This window comes from Muntiacus reevesi, chromosome 3 (assembly GCF_963930625.1).
Source record: "Muntiacus reevesi chromosome 3, mMunRee1.1, whole genome shotgun sequence".
NCBI lineage: Eukaryota > Metazoa > Chordata > Mammalia > Artiodactyla > Cervidae > Muntiacus > Muntiacus reevesi.
The window spans coordinates 205,558,386-205,571,513 of NC_089251.1; the positions used below are offsets into that span (position 1 = coordinate 205,558,386).

A 13,128-nucleotide genomic window follows, 5' to 3' on the forward strand; every position below is an offset into this window, starting at 1 on the left:
AAATTAGATTCATGATTATCAGAGAGTAGGGTAGGGAAGAATGAGGAATTACTGATTAATGGGAATAGGATTTTCTTTTGGGATGATTAAATTGTTTTGGAACCAAATAGAGAGTGTTTGAACAGTATTGTGAATGCATTAAATACCACTGAATTGTACATTTTAATATAGTTAATTTTGTTAGCTATTGTGAATTTCAATTCAGTTAAAATTTTGTTATACCTTTTCTTTCATAAACTCCTTTTATAAAAATGGATCCCATAAAATACTAATTCAAGAAAAGGGGGATACACCCAAAAACAGTTTCAAAACTACCTAAAACAATGCTTTATATGGGATAATTCCTGTTTCTCTACTTTTTTACATACAGGGAGATAAAAGGAATAAAACACACCAAAATAATTAGAGTTGATGTGTTTGGGTTGGGTGGAATTTGTATGAACTTTCCCCCTGTTTCTGTTAATGTGCATTATCTGCGTGTGCACACACCGACAGACACACCAGGTCATCACAGCATTTAATTTCTTTAAAACCAGCGACCCCAAACTGCCATCTCTTGGTACACCATGGTTTCTATTAAGTTGTCTTTCATTTGGATTCAACAAAATTTATAGGTTTATTTTCTTTTCCTCACTAAATTGTCCATCTCTGGGCTAGTCTGAATTGACTGCTATACCTCAAAGACTTAATGTTGCTTCCAAGAAGCCTCATGTAGTCTGCCCACCTGGAATGTTTTTCTAGTCATCCTTACCTATTTGACTCTCATAGCCCAATCCATGCTTCCCTCTCTATCATGATTATCTTGCATGGATTTTTTTCTGTTGTTTAATATCACCATGCCTATAACACATCTTCAAGGCTCTATGTGGATATAAGTATTTGAGTGGTATCACCTCTAACTGATTGTATGTTTCTTAAAGGAGAAGCTTCAATTTTGTGTGTGCCTATAGGTGCACATACCACACCCTGCAGACTGTATAGTCCAGGAGTTTGTACTTAATAGATGATGAATAAATAAGAATATATGAATGAAGTATAGAAGATCATGAAATTTCATTTGATCATTTTTTTTTTTTTTTGATCATTTTTTACTTATTAAAGTAACGTGAGCTTCCTCTCACTTCCAAAGACTATGTCAATAATATATCTTCATTCTTTCTGAAATTAAGCAAAAATATAAAAGGGGGTTATTAAGATTGATCTATAGGTATATTTTTGGTGTTAATTATATTTTCACATAATTCTGATATATTTTGCCCCAGTATCCAAAGTCAACCTAATTTTGCATATTACATTCCAGAGTAGCTAAGTGTGACCCAGTTGATATACAGTTTAAGAAAATTTTCCTAGCTATAGATATGAAATATTTTCTACCATATATTTTCTATAAGTTTTATAAATTACAATTTTACATTTAAATCCATAATACATTTTGAGATTTTACATAATGTGAAAATTAAGTTAGTGTATTTATGGGGTTTTTGCTTGCTTGATTTGCCCATGGATATCCAGTTGCTTCAGGACCATTTGTTGAAAGTACTATCCCTCTGCCATTGAATTGCTTTTGCACTTCTGTCAAAAATCAGTTAGGCAGATTTGGATGTGTCTGTTTTTGAGTTCTATTTTCTGTTTCATTGATCTGTGTGTTTATCCTTCTGCTAGTTCTATATGTCTTAAGTATGGTAGTTACTGAAAGCTATTTAGCAGTCATTTTAATTAAAACTCTTTAGATAAATATTTTCAAAAACTTGGGGATATTGTATTATTTTTGCTTCTGAAACTTAAGCGCTTTTCCTACATGGTTTTCAAAATCTCAATAAATAGACAGAACACAGAAAAAGAGTGAAGGAAAAGGGTCAAATTTTATAACAGAAAAAAATGTCTTTGATTACAATCTCCTTGCTTTTTGTAGTGTAAATTAATTATTATAAATAAGAAACATAAACTTGTCTAAAAATATAGCACATGTATATTTCAAAAGACTAAAACCATCAAGGAGAGGGTTCTTTGAACTGTAAAAGGTCATGTGCTCAAAGGCTTTCAATGCATTATATGAAGCTTTCTGTTTTAAGTCTATAAATTTTTATTATCTGCCTTAAACCACACAAAACTTCCTTGAATAATTTCCAATCATTTATTTTCTAAAGAAACTAATCTGCTGAACGGGCTTCTCAACATTTACTTTGCTTTTTAACAGTGAGAATTACATCTAAGTACAAGATACTCCACAGCCAGGCATATTACTCTAATTGTACTATAGAGCTGACATGGGATAATGAAACACTAATTGCAATTAGAACATTTTATTTATTCAGAATTAATCCCTTGCCTTATCCCACTTTCAGAATTTTCTACAACTGCAGTGTTATGCTCAAACACCACCAAAGAATCCACTGACCATAAACTGAATGAACGTTTTCACCAGTCCCATCCAACAATACACATTGCAGCTCAGGGAATAGCTATTAGGAAATTCCTTAATCCACATATAGTTATGACAATTAAGTAGATATTAAGGCTTATGTGAGAATATAAAAAGCCCCCATTTTTTTGGATTTGCTGAGTTTGCCACACTCCCCACTAAAACAGATGGCCTTGTATCTAGCCAGGACCTTGCAGATTGCTCCAGTAATTTACTAGCTAGATATGAAAGAAAAGACAGTATCACCAACATTCTCGTGTGCCATCTTAGGTATCAATAATCACCAGTAGCTATTGGATATGCCAAATAACTCAAATTTCTAGTTGAGTAGATGACAAGGAAAACTATGAACTGTTACTTGAGTGCACCACAAATAAAACATTTTTGCAAAGAAGTTCATTCTTTTACCTGTTTGACATCATATGCCAGAAGAACATATTTTAAATCTGGTGAAACTGAATGTCTTGATGCTTTGAAGGTTACCTGAAAGTAAATATAAACAATTATTTTAAAACATTTAATAACAGGAAGATTAATAAGCATTTAGATATGTAAATATTAAAAATATCTCCATTATCCTCATAATATTGTAAAATAAGCATTCTCATTCACACTTTAAGTCTAAACGGTCATGCACACAGAGGGACATAAAAACTTGGAAGAGCTTATATTAGACATTTCATTAAGAAAAATATTTGCCCCATATGTCCCCTACATTTTAACACTTATAGACTAAGTTGATATTTTCATTAAGGAAACAAAAACAAAACATCATTGAACTTCTTAAAAGTAATCAAAATGCTTTTATATTTGCATGCTGGATTAATCAAAAGGAAAAGAAATAGTGGCATTCTGTGGTGTCATGATATTCTATCTTTGCACTTTAGTTTTATCACTGGTTATATATTTATATTTTTGAAAAGACATATATTAAAGACAAAATATCATTAAAGAAAACTCCCAGAGTGAAGCAGATTTAGACACAAATGTTTTAATTACCTTGATTACTATATATTATATATATGGCATATACAGCTTCCCTGGTGGCTTAGATGATAAAGAATCCTCCTAGATGTGGGAGACCTGGGTTCAATCCCTGGATTGAGAAGATCCCTTGAAGAAGGGAATGGCTACCCACTCCAGTGTTCTTGCCTGGAGAATTCCATGGACAGAGGAGCCTGGTGGGCTACAGTCCATGGAGTCACAGAGTCAGACATGACTGAGTGAGTTTCACTTTCAAGTTCATACGAACTTGAAATGTGTTTATATGGTATATAAACAACTATGCTACAGATGTTCTATTTTGAGCCCTTCATTTTACCATTGAATAGATATGATGTTGAAAAGAATTGAAAATAAGGTGAAGGATAAATACACAGAGAGTGGAGAAATTGTTTTATTTGAAGTAGAGTTTATATGTAACTTCAAATCTAGAGAAGGCCAGGAAATTGAGTTGATGCATCAAAAGCCTACAAAATACAAACACAAAAAATAAACTATATATGGATTTTAAGCAAACTAAATTTTAATGGTGTTTTCAGAGAAATACATGTATAAATAATTGTACACAGGGCAGTTTCCACAACACTTCTTCAAAAAAAAACAAAAAAGGATGAAGTCAAGGTTTTAGTACTTATAAATTTTCAAACATATTGGAAAGGATAGGAAACTCAGATTAACCAATATTTGGCAAACTGTCTATGGTATAATAGAAATATATATTTGGCCTTTTTTCCTGGCTCCTGACACAGAGCTTCTAAAATGCTTGGGAGACTTCCCTCGTGGTCCAGTAGTTGATAATCCAGGTTTCCTCTGCAGTGGGCATGGGTTCAATCTGTTTGGAAAACTAAGAACCCACATAGCCTGCAGCACCACCAGATAAATAAATAATTGAAATCTCTTAAAAATAATTTAAACAATAAAATCCTTGGAATTTCTTGAGTGATAGAAGGGTCTTTTGTTATTGATAACTAGCCCACTTTGACCATATATGATAGAAGTTAATGAGATGACTCCAGATGTAGGGGTGAGGGGAGGGTGACTAGATAGCTTCTGGACGGGGGCTGGTCACCAGAACCAACCACCTGATTAGAGGGGTAGCACTTTGAACCCTACTTGGAGGTCAGGGAGGGTGGTGGCACTGGAGATGAAGTTTAATCACGTTGCCAGCAATTTAACACACCAGTCCTAGCTAACAAAATCTCACTGAAAGCCTCTGAATGATGAGATTTGTAGAAGCTTCCTTGATGATAAACAGTAGCAGGAGAGGGAGCGTCTCAACTCTGAGACAGAGACTGTGCTTAGGACCCTTCTTCATTTACCCTATTTACCTCTTCATCTGGCTTTTCATTTGTATTCTTTATAACAAACAAGTGATCATAACTATAGCTCTTTCTGTACCATTCTATCAAATTATCAAACTGGGGGCACTCACTGTGCCTTTAGCCTGTGGGTTTCTCACTAATTCTGGGTAATTAGTATCAGAAAGAATTGGATTGTAAGTCGGTGCTGTGCCTAGTCACTCAGTCGTGTCTGACTCTGCAACACTTTGAACTGCAGCTCGCCAGGCTCCTCTGTCCATGGGATTCTCCAGGCAAGAATACTGGAGTGGGTTGCCATTTTCTCCTCCAGGGGATCTTCCTGACCCAGGGATCCAGCCCATATCTCCTTGGTCTCCTGCACTGCAGGCTGATTCTTTAGCTGCTGAGCCATGGGGAAGCACCCCCTTACACACACACCCAAATAATTATTGAAATAACATGTTTTTTTTCATTTCTTAGCTAGATATGCAAGAGAATGGCGTTCTCTGGGAGAAAATACTTTTACATGGTAATGTTAATGTAGAAGAGGCGTTGCTTATATTCATCCATCTTATACCATCCACTTTACAAGAAGGACAGAATAATCATTGGTAATAACTCATCTGAAGAAATTTGCTTTTCATTTTTCCAAAAATCCATTTCAATAACAATGAAAATAACAACAAACTACAATCACAACAGCGGAGCTACCATCACAGTTAGTAGAACTATCTCTGAAATTGCTTTGAACTCTGTACTTCTCAACACTCCTCCCATGACAAAGCTGTAAGTTAGGTATTCTCATTCTAATTTTTTCACTAACTTAGTGTATATAGAAATGGTGGATATTAGCCTGTATGGAATTCAGAGTCACACAGAGAGAACTCTGCACACAGAGAATGCAGTATTAGGAGGTGCATTGTTACACAGACGAGGAGGTTCATTGTTATTTAAAAACTGGATAAAGGGCAATACCCATCATTCCAGTCCAATGGGAATAAGAAAATTCTAATAATAACAATTCTTAAACTTTTGTTAAGGTCACAGAGAAGTATACACCATGAAAGAATGAAGGAGGAACCCCTTCCACAAGCCCTGCACCAACAGGAGGTTCTTTTTGTTTTCATTCCTTCTTTCTTTCCTTCCTCTCACCCTCCTTCCCTCCCTTCCTCCATCCCTCCCTCTCTCCCTTTTTTCCTTCTTTCCTTCCTTCCTCCTTCTTTCCCTAGTTCCTCCTTTCTCTCTCTTTATTTAGAGAGCTACGCTGTCTGAAGACTGAATTAAAGAAAATCTCACCTCCCTTGTTCCCATCCACTCTCATATGATGTTGCTCACACAAATTAACTTCACACGTTCACAGGTGCATCTGAGCCTCTGGTAACAACATTTTAGTATCTTTTACAGCTCCTACAATTATCTAGTCTGGCACTTTATTAATTATCACTATATTGCCTCCAAGTTTATGCAGCATACAACCTGGGAAACATTCCAAATACCTTTTCAGAGGCTCAAGCTGTAGAAACTTCTCTAAATTTAGAGAGCCGTGCACAGGTGGTGCTGCAAGGAGACTAGCTGATGACACACATATAAGACAGACATTCTTGCTGCTTAGCCAAGGGACACGGGAATTTCAGGAAAATCCCTCTTAGCATACGCCATTTATGTTATCATCTGTTGCATCTGGGAGATTAATTCTTTGTTGCAGACCCCAGAGACCCCTTGGTGTACATTGAACCTAATTATAGATATTAATACAGTTCCAGTTGACTCTCAACTTGATAAGGCCTCAAATTAGCATTTTGGGAAGTTGATTATTGCCAATAATGCTAGTTTGTTAACTATATATTTAATCACTTCATCACTACTGCAATAAAAGGATGCAGAAATATTTTCTACATGTGCTTATTGGTATTATTCAGCAGTGATGCTTACTAATGCATTTTTGGACAAAGGGCATTAAAATGCATGAACTCTGCCATCTAGGAACATTCAACTAAAGCCATGCCAGGTGAGAGAAACAGAAAAACAGATATGCCAGTTGTTAACTTAACAACAATGAAAACAAGACTTATCTGATCAAGTTGAGAAACCAACGCATGGTTTCAGGCAGCCTGGGAAGATTCTGTAGTACCTCATTCTGTATATCATTCAACGGTACCAAAACTAACTTACTGAAAGTTCAAAATAAGATGAGCATCATGGTAAACACTGAGGGTGCTACAAAGTTGAAAAACAAAGTCATTAGAAATTTTCCCATCTCACACTGGGCAGGATAAGACAAGAACTGTGTCTTTCCATGACAGAGCAGGAATCCAAAATCCAAATGACTTAAAAGACTGGCTGTGTAGTGATAGAAAAGGGATGTCTGAGTACACTGAGGCCAAATGGACTAGTGGGCGAGTAGCCCCTGGACTAGGTTATCTAAAGGGGCAGTAGCCCCTGTTTCAAATAACCAGTATCATTTAAGAAAATCTATACAGTAGTTCTAATATAATTTACAGCCATAATTTAAAAATTATAGCCCAGTATTTTGAAATACATACGGCTACCAGGTTCTGCCAGGGGCTGCTAGTTTGCTAAATTTCAGTAAAGCAATAATAATGCTAAAAGTGAGGCAGGGGCTGAGGGGACAATCCTGGGAGGGTTACAGAAAAGAATGGCATATACTTCGTATACTTGGTGGTAAAGTCAGTGAAAACTTCATGATCCAGTGCTTTCCAGTTCTATGACATTGCAGATTGCATTATGAGAATAACCTTCAAAAATATACACAAAGTTTTAAAAGAGGTGTGGCCAGCCCCATGGATTAGTGCTAATGTTATGCATATATTATTACCAACATGAACATGGCAGAGCTAATTACTGTTTTCCTGAATGGTGAAATTTAAAGCCAAGGGAGCAATAAAGTCAGATTTGAATTTAGAATAATTCCTCTGACAACTGGGTGGAAAAGAAAGTGAGTTGGTTCTAATGATATCTTGAGGTCAATTAGATCTGGTAAGAGGTTCTCATTGTCATCCAGATGAGCAATTGTCAACAAGTTTAGGAAGAGCCAAGGGCATAAAAAGGAGGGGACATATGCAAGGGAGATGGTTGATAAAAACAAAATAATTTAATGACTATATCTGCAAACCAAGAAAAGAAACTGTACAAAACAAATATGGGTTTTCACATTTTTAATTCATGGGTTAATGTTGCTACTGCAACCTCAGTTGGGGAAAAGCAAAAAACAGGCATATTTTGAGGAAAATTTTAGACATATCAATTTTAGATAATGCTGTGATTATAATCGCTGTGGACACATAATAGGGGATGTTTAAGATTTTTGTGCAAAAGTCTGAAATTTAAATGAACTATTTGGGACTTTATGGAGTATTACATAAAAGGTTACCTCCAATGCGATATTAATTCCCAAGTAAAAGGAAAAAATTCTCAAACAACATGTTCTACCATGGGTGGATCAGAAACAGTACAGTTATTTTGAGTAATGTTTACTATTACTTTTATTCTTTGAATGTGTTTTCTTTATCATTGTATTATTGTTCAGTCTGTCCCACCTGCTGTAACAGCTTCACCTCTCCCTGCTCCTTATTTGAGTTGTATTTCTCTCAAAGATCATTCTAATTCTCCCCCTTTAAGCCTTTTCTGTCCTTTTCAGCACAAGTGGTTCATCTGAGTCACATGTATATAATTACATGTGCAGTCCATCTCATCATTGATCACTGTTTCTGATTGCTCTTCTGGGTTGTTTGGAATCTCAATTTACATCTATCGCCACAGTAATGCCCCCATTAAGAGGCTCCATTGCAATGATTCATTCTTGTCAGAAACATTATAACTGGAGGTAGAAATAGATAATGATGGTATTCCAAGTTGTCAGTTATTGAATAGCATGGCAAGAAATCATTAAACACAAACTTAAAGGTCAGAAGTGCCAGAAAATATAAAATATGCATTTGTATGACTTAAGGATGAGAAAAGATTGAGCAAGAGGAGAGGAATCAGAGATTGAATTAAAAATAAAACAAAAGTTGGTAAGAAAACTTGGGTACTTTAAAATTGAGAAATGTCAGATGCATAAGAACTGTACAGTTTAGGTGAATAGTGAATATTATTCTAGATCTTGTAAAATGCTGGTCAGATATATGTACATATATACACATATGTCCACACATATATACATATATATATACATGTATACACACACACACACACACACACACACACACACACACACATATGCTATGTGTTAAGTTGCTTCAGTAGTGTCCGACTTTTTGTGACCCTATAGACTGTAGCCTGCCAGGCTCCTCTGTCCATGGGATTCTCCAGGCAATAACACTGGAGTGGGTTGCCAGGCCCACCTCCAGGGGATTTTTCCGACCCAGGGATCAAACCTGTGTCTCTTATGTCTCTCCTGAATTGACAAGTGGGTTCTGAAACCAACAATGCCACCTGGGAAGTCTGAATATATGCATAGGCATTTCTATTGAACAACAAAAATACTGATCTAAAAACTTGAGCTGGAGAATCCACTAAGTCTTAGAGTGTAAGAGAGTACATTTCAACAAATATAGAATGATGAATATAAGAAAACAGGTCTCCAAGAACCATATGGTCTTTTTTTATTTTCTGCTCTCTTCACTTCATCCAACCAAAATGACTACACACACATAAACACAAACACCCCTTAGGTTAAATTATTTGGCTATAATGTCCCTCATTATCTAACTTCATTTTAAGCTGATAATTTTGATAAGTGACAAAAATGCTTTGAAAAGTCATCTCTTATTCCAGAAAAAATAAAACATTACATATACAAATGTTTTGAAAATGCTTCTTTTGCAATGTAGTCTATAAGTGATTGTGAAATGAGCAAAAGGAAAGATTTCAAAAAGCCATTTGAACTTAAGCGAATGGCAGGAGAGAAATGGTTACTATGTCATTGATAAAAAGGGAAAGAGGATTGGGAGAAGGCAGAAAAGAATACAAACCAAATTGCAGTCTATTATGTGATACCAAAGATGGGCTCTCTTTCTCTGCCTAACTTCAAATAAAAGGAACAAAGAGATTACCTTCTATCTTGCAGATCTAAATAAAAACATGATTGTTTGTTACCACCATAACTGTGCTTATATGCAAAGATTTTAAAAACCAGACCACTATTGTATTTTTTAATGTTGTCTTTCCTTAGCTACCCATTTACTTAGAAGAATGTTTGAAATATATTTCTTTGTGATACCTAGGACATTCATCTTGTATAAACACAAAATACGGTCACTCTTTTTTTCTTGGAAACTTGCATTTTATAGGTACTAGAATAGTTTATTAAAATACTCAATGCAGAAAATGCCATGGCACCAGTAGGTAGCTCTTAAAACTATTAAATCAGTACTTACTAACTCATGTAGAATGGCTCATATATATCTTTATTGCTCAATGAACATGAGCAGCCAATTAATACTCTATTGACTTGGGTCATATTCCATACACTAAAACATTTAAAAAACAATTTTTTATCTTTAATAGAAGGTGACAACTAATGGTCTCTGAGTTCTATTAATAACTTAAAACATGAACAACTAGGTGACTTTGAGAAGAATGTCAGTATTCCTCCACTCAAGAATACAATCAATTAGGAAAGTTTAAGCTAGAGAAAGTATAGAGATACTATAAATTACAAAAGTATGCAAGTTGTTTCTCTGAAGTCAGCTGTGCTACTCTGATTCTTCTTGTCTTAATGTTTCCTAATCACAATATTTCAAACATATTTTTTAAATGGATGCTATTACATTCAGGCAAAGAATATAACACACTAATTGTAATGTATTAAAGAATACAGTAGATAGAAAGAAAAGTTATGAAATCCTAATAATATACCATATTAGGATTTCTGGATAGGTTTTCCTAATCATGGTCTAATATGATTTATTCAATTTAATGTTTACGAGATAGGTTTATTAGATTCCTCCAGCACAAATTACTTAAGTACAATTTTTGCTAATATTCCATTAGGTAAATATTAGAGAGAAAACTCTAGTTAAGAGTTAATATTTTAAAATATGATATAGACATTTCAAGTTTTTTGTCAGTGATATGACTTCATATCTGCCACAGGCCAGGGTATGGTTACCAAGAACTTTGCAATTTTTACATTTTTTAAAAGAAAATATAAAGACCAATATTACTTCATAAAAAGATTAACCTGGCTAAATCTTTAAATATGAGGAAAATACAGGACAATACTAATGCTGCAAAGATTAAATTTCTTGAGATATGATCATAAATTAGTATGACATCATTAGTTTAGCATTGCCATAAGTAATTTCAAAGAAAATAAGAGAACATAGGTTAGTAATGAAAAAGAAAATTATTTGATGAGATTTAATGTATTCTGTTATATTCTTCAATAATATCAAGTTTGATATCTACTTTCTCTAATTTTCTATCTTTGATAAAATCATAATATATAAATAGTGTAACATTTATTTGCTGTTTTCATTTTAATAGACTTTCAATGCACAGAATTAGACTAATAATTTTTCTGTCAGACCTGAGTTTGATCCCTGGGTTAGGGATTTCCAAGGGATCTCCCTTGGAGAAGGGAGAGTCTACCCACCCCAGTATTTTGGCCTGGAGAATTTCATGGACTGTGTAGCCCAGGGGGTCGCAAAGGTTCGGACACATTGAGCGACTTTCACTTTCCCTTAACTAAGTGTTGATCATAAGAGATTTAACCTGTAAAAACAGGATGCCCAGTTAAACTTAAACATCAGATATACAACAAATATGTTGTAATCTACAGAAATAATGACAAACCAGATAACAATATGAAAATAACATAAAATAATAGAATAGCATATAAAAGTCAGTGAACTACAACTAAATGTAAATATGCATGAATCTGTAACAGAATGCTGAGGACATTTAACTAGGACGCATAATATCATGGACCGTCTGATGCCTCTATTAAAAGTTCAAAACCAACTAAGGCTAAAAAAATGTGTCATTTAGGCAAACATATATAAAACCAAACTGAGTTAGACATTCAACAAAAACCCAAGGATATAAAAGCATTTTCCAGAGGGAATTAGTTGAAAAGCTGAGCTGTCATTTGTTCATTAACTTTCATTTTAATGGTCCAAAACTGAAAGTTATTCTTTATTTTTCACTCTATTAGAAATGCCTATTAATAGAAAGTGATTATATTTGTGGGTTGTAGGGTGTGTGAATGTTTTACTTCACACAAAATGACAAAGTGTTACCCAAAGTAAAAACACAAATTACCCTCCTGTCGGCAATGTTTAAGAGGCCCTGTTTTCCACATTCTTTTCGATTCTTGGTGATGTCAGAGTTAAACTTTGCCAGTGGGATAGGTGCAGAATACTATCTCTTTGTTGACCATCCTTTTTGTGCTTGTAAATTATGTTAAGCATTTATTTATTTATCAGTGATATGAGTTTCTGTATTTCTTTTGTGAAATGTGTTTTTATATCTTTAGTTTATTTTTTCAATTAAATAGGAAGAGTTGGTATATTACACACTAATATTTTTCAACTAACTAATGATCTTCACAGATTATAATAGATACAGGATACAAACAACAAAAACCATAGAATATGACAATTCGGAGGAAGAATCTGAATATGAAACTCATTTGAAACACCAAAGAGTAACAAGATTCAGGTTCTCAGTTTTCAACAACATATTTCTTGAGTATATTAACAGATGTACTATTTCTCCTCCTGCTCTGGAATCATATTAAGTTGATTATCCACTTCCTTCTCTTTTTTCAGTATCCATTTAATAAGCAGATATATTATAAATGGCCCTAATCTGCCAAATCAAAGGACAATAGTAAAAGAAAAGAGTAATTTCAGATTTACTTCCATGGTGACACAGAACTTTCTGCTTACTTGGGGAAAGAAAAATGTCCTGTAATCAAATCAAATCCAATAGAATGACAATAAGGAACAATCAGAGGCTGCCTCCTGCTCAATGTCTTGAGCCTAAATCCCAAGCTTTAAAAAAAGAAACAATTTTTCTATTATCATCCAATAGTCACAATTGGAAACACTTCTGGGTTTCCTCAACTGTGCCTAGAAGCTATTAGGCATGCACCAAAAAAATGTAAACATAGATATAAAAATGAATTGTCATTTACTAATTTTGCATTTTAATGACCAAAAGCCATAAGTTACTTCTTGCATTGTCCCCTTTATCAGAAATGTTTATTAATAGCTTCAATATTTTTAATGAAATGTATAGAATTCAAAGATCAATCTTTTTTTTTTAACATATTTTCAGGGTTACATTAAGCTCAAAGCATGAAGAATGTGTTCAGTTTGCCTATTTCTTTTTTTTAGTATTAATTTTATTTCACTTTGACAACTGAGAGAAAAATTA

General features: G+C 34.3%; 1 protein-coding gene across 1 annotated transcript in view; it reads right to left on the reverse strand.

Annotated features, from left to right (window-relative positions):
• Positions 1-13,128, reverse strand: part of DPP10 (dipeptidyl peptidase like 10) — a 707,061-nt gene that overhangs the window by 333,915 nt on the left and 360,018 nt on the right. Inside the window, exon 5 of the mRNA XM_065927825.1 lies at positions 2,831-2,905. Within this exon, the coding sequence (XP_065783897.1) occupies positions 2,831-2,905 (75 nt within the window). The remainder of the gene's footprint in view (positions 1-2,830; positions 2,906-13,128) is intronic.